At 41.0% G+C, this 1,374-nt stretch overlaps 1 protein-coding gene across 1 annotated transcript in view; it reads right to left on the reverse strand.

Annotated features, from left to right (window-relative positions):
• The window catches only part of LOC116853444, a 6,267-nt gene extending 5,105 nt beyond the window's left edge, over positions 1-1,162 (reverse strand). The window contains exons 1-2 of the mRNA XM_032834543.1: positions 868-1,162; positions 379-795 (exon numbers count right to left, since the gene is read on the reverse strand). Coding sequence (XP_032690434.1) covers positions 379-795; positions 868-1,124 — 674 coding nt within the window. The 5' untranslated portion in view covers positions 1,125-1,162. The remainder of the gene's footprint in view (positions 1-378; positions 796-867) is intronic.
• Between the last annotated feature and the right edge of the window lie 212 nt (positions 1,163-1,374).

A 1,374-nucleotide genomic window follows, 5' to 3' on the forward strand; every position in this document is an offset into this window, starting at 1 on the left:
TTAATTTGTCGAGACTGCTGCTGAGAAATTTATAGGAATCGATGAAACGCAATTTTACAATATTTTTATATTTATCTGCTGTATCTTGGACGTTTTTTTGTAAAGGAAATGTATTTTTCTTTTGTTATCGGTAGTACATTGATTGACCCCTCAAATGCGTTAGCTATTTCTTTGATAATAAAATGAGAATCATAACCAGATAAATTGTGAAAAACTATTGGAATATGATATGAATTTTTGTAATTTAAATTACAGTTTGAGTGCGCGGGACCTCTATACCGTCCGGTGAAGTGACAATGATCGCGTACGCGTGTATCTTTTGTCGCAAATGGCTTCTCGCACACGTGACATTGCGTCGCGTTACGAAATGCCGCCCACTGTTCCTTCGATAAAGTTTCCATATCGACATTGGTTGATAACTTTTCTTTTACACGGTGTGCTAACTTTTCTAGTTGCTCGACGAACCACGAAATACAATCCGTATCGCGACGGCACCGAAAATATGATACCGAATCGTCGTACGAGCAACGCAAGTAATATGCTATACTAAATACTTTGTGATGCTGATACGCGTGCGATGTACATCCCTCCTCTTCCTTCTCACTTACCGTCTTCTCCAGTGTGCACTCTAGGTCGGCATACACCACAAAGGGAACTCGCTCCTTCCTGCTGTGATTGCTAAAACTCAACCATTTATTGTCTTCGCTGGGTAGCAGGATGGCACAGTCGTTTAATTTTTCGCAGTCTACCGCGTGACTCTCTAACTTCTCGTTGGAGTAGAAATAGTGCAGGCATCTATAAAAAAAAACATTGCAATTTACTATCGTTTCATACTTCCGATACATTGAATTCATGAAATGTACTTACCGATCGCAAATGTATTTTCTGACTTTTTTCTTGCTCAATTGAGAACTTATGAGCCTGGATAAGTCCTTGATCCAGGCGAAGTGTCCCGTGTAGCGGTCTCGAGGTTCCGAAATGCGCAGCAAGTTCACATGCTTTTCCCTCTTTCCGTCGCTAAGACGTACCGGAACAATGGATTCGTTCTTTTCTCCCATGATGCTGTATACATTGATGGATATATCGTTTAATCGTTCAAATCTTGTAATTTGATTAATTTTCATGGGGAACTCAATGTCTTGAATATTGAGTACGTTCGTGTAATGAGGATACGATGATGCGCGATCTGCGTGTCTTTCGGCTGGATACAGAGCCGCAACTATTGCCCACACAAAACATGCATTGTTCGGAGATTTGACATTAATCACAGCCCGTTTCAGCTGTATCATTCGCGGTAACTCGAGGTGACATCCCGCGTGCAACGGATTGCATTTGTTCACATTGATTGTAAGATAGAGTATTCGCGATAATGCT

The sequence above is a fragment of the Odontomachus brunneus genome, unplaced genomic scaffold, assembly GCF_010583005.1.
Source record: "Odontomachus brunneus isolate Ranch 3 - 2012 unplaced genomic scaffold, Obru_v1 Obru_scaffold_323, whole genome shotgun sequence".
Classification (NCBI taxonomy): Eukaryota; Metazoa; Arthropoda; class Insecta; order Hymenoptera; family Formicidae; genus Odontomachus; species Odontomachus brunneus.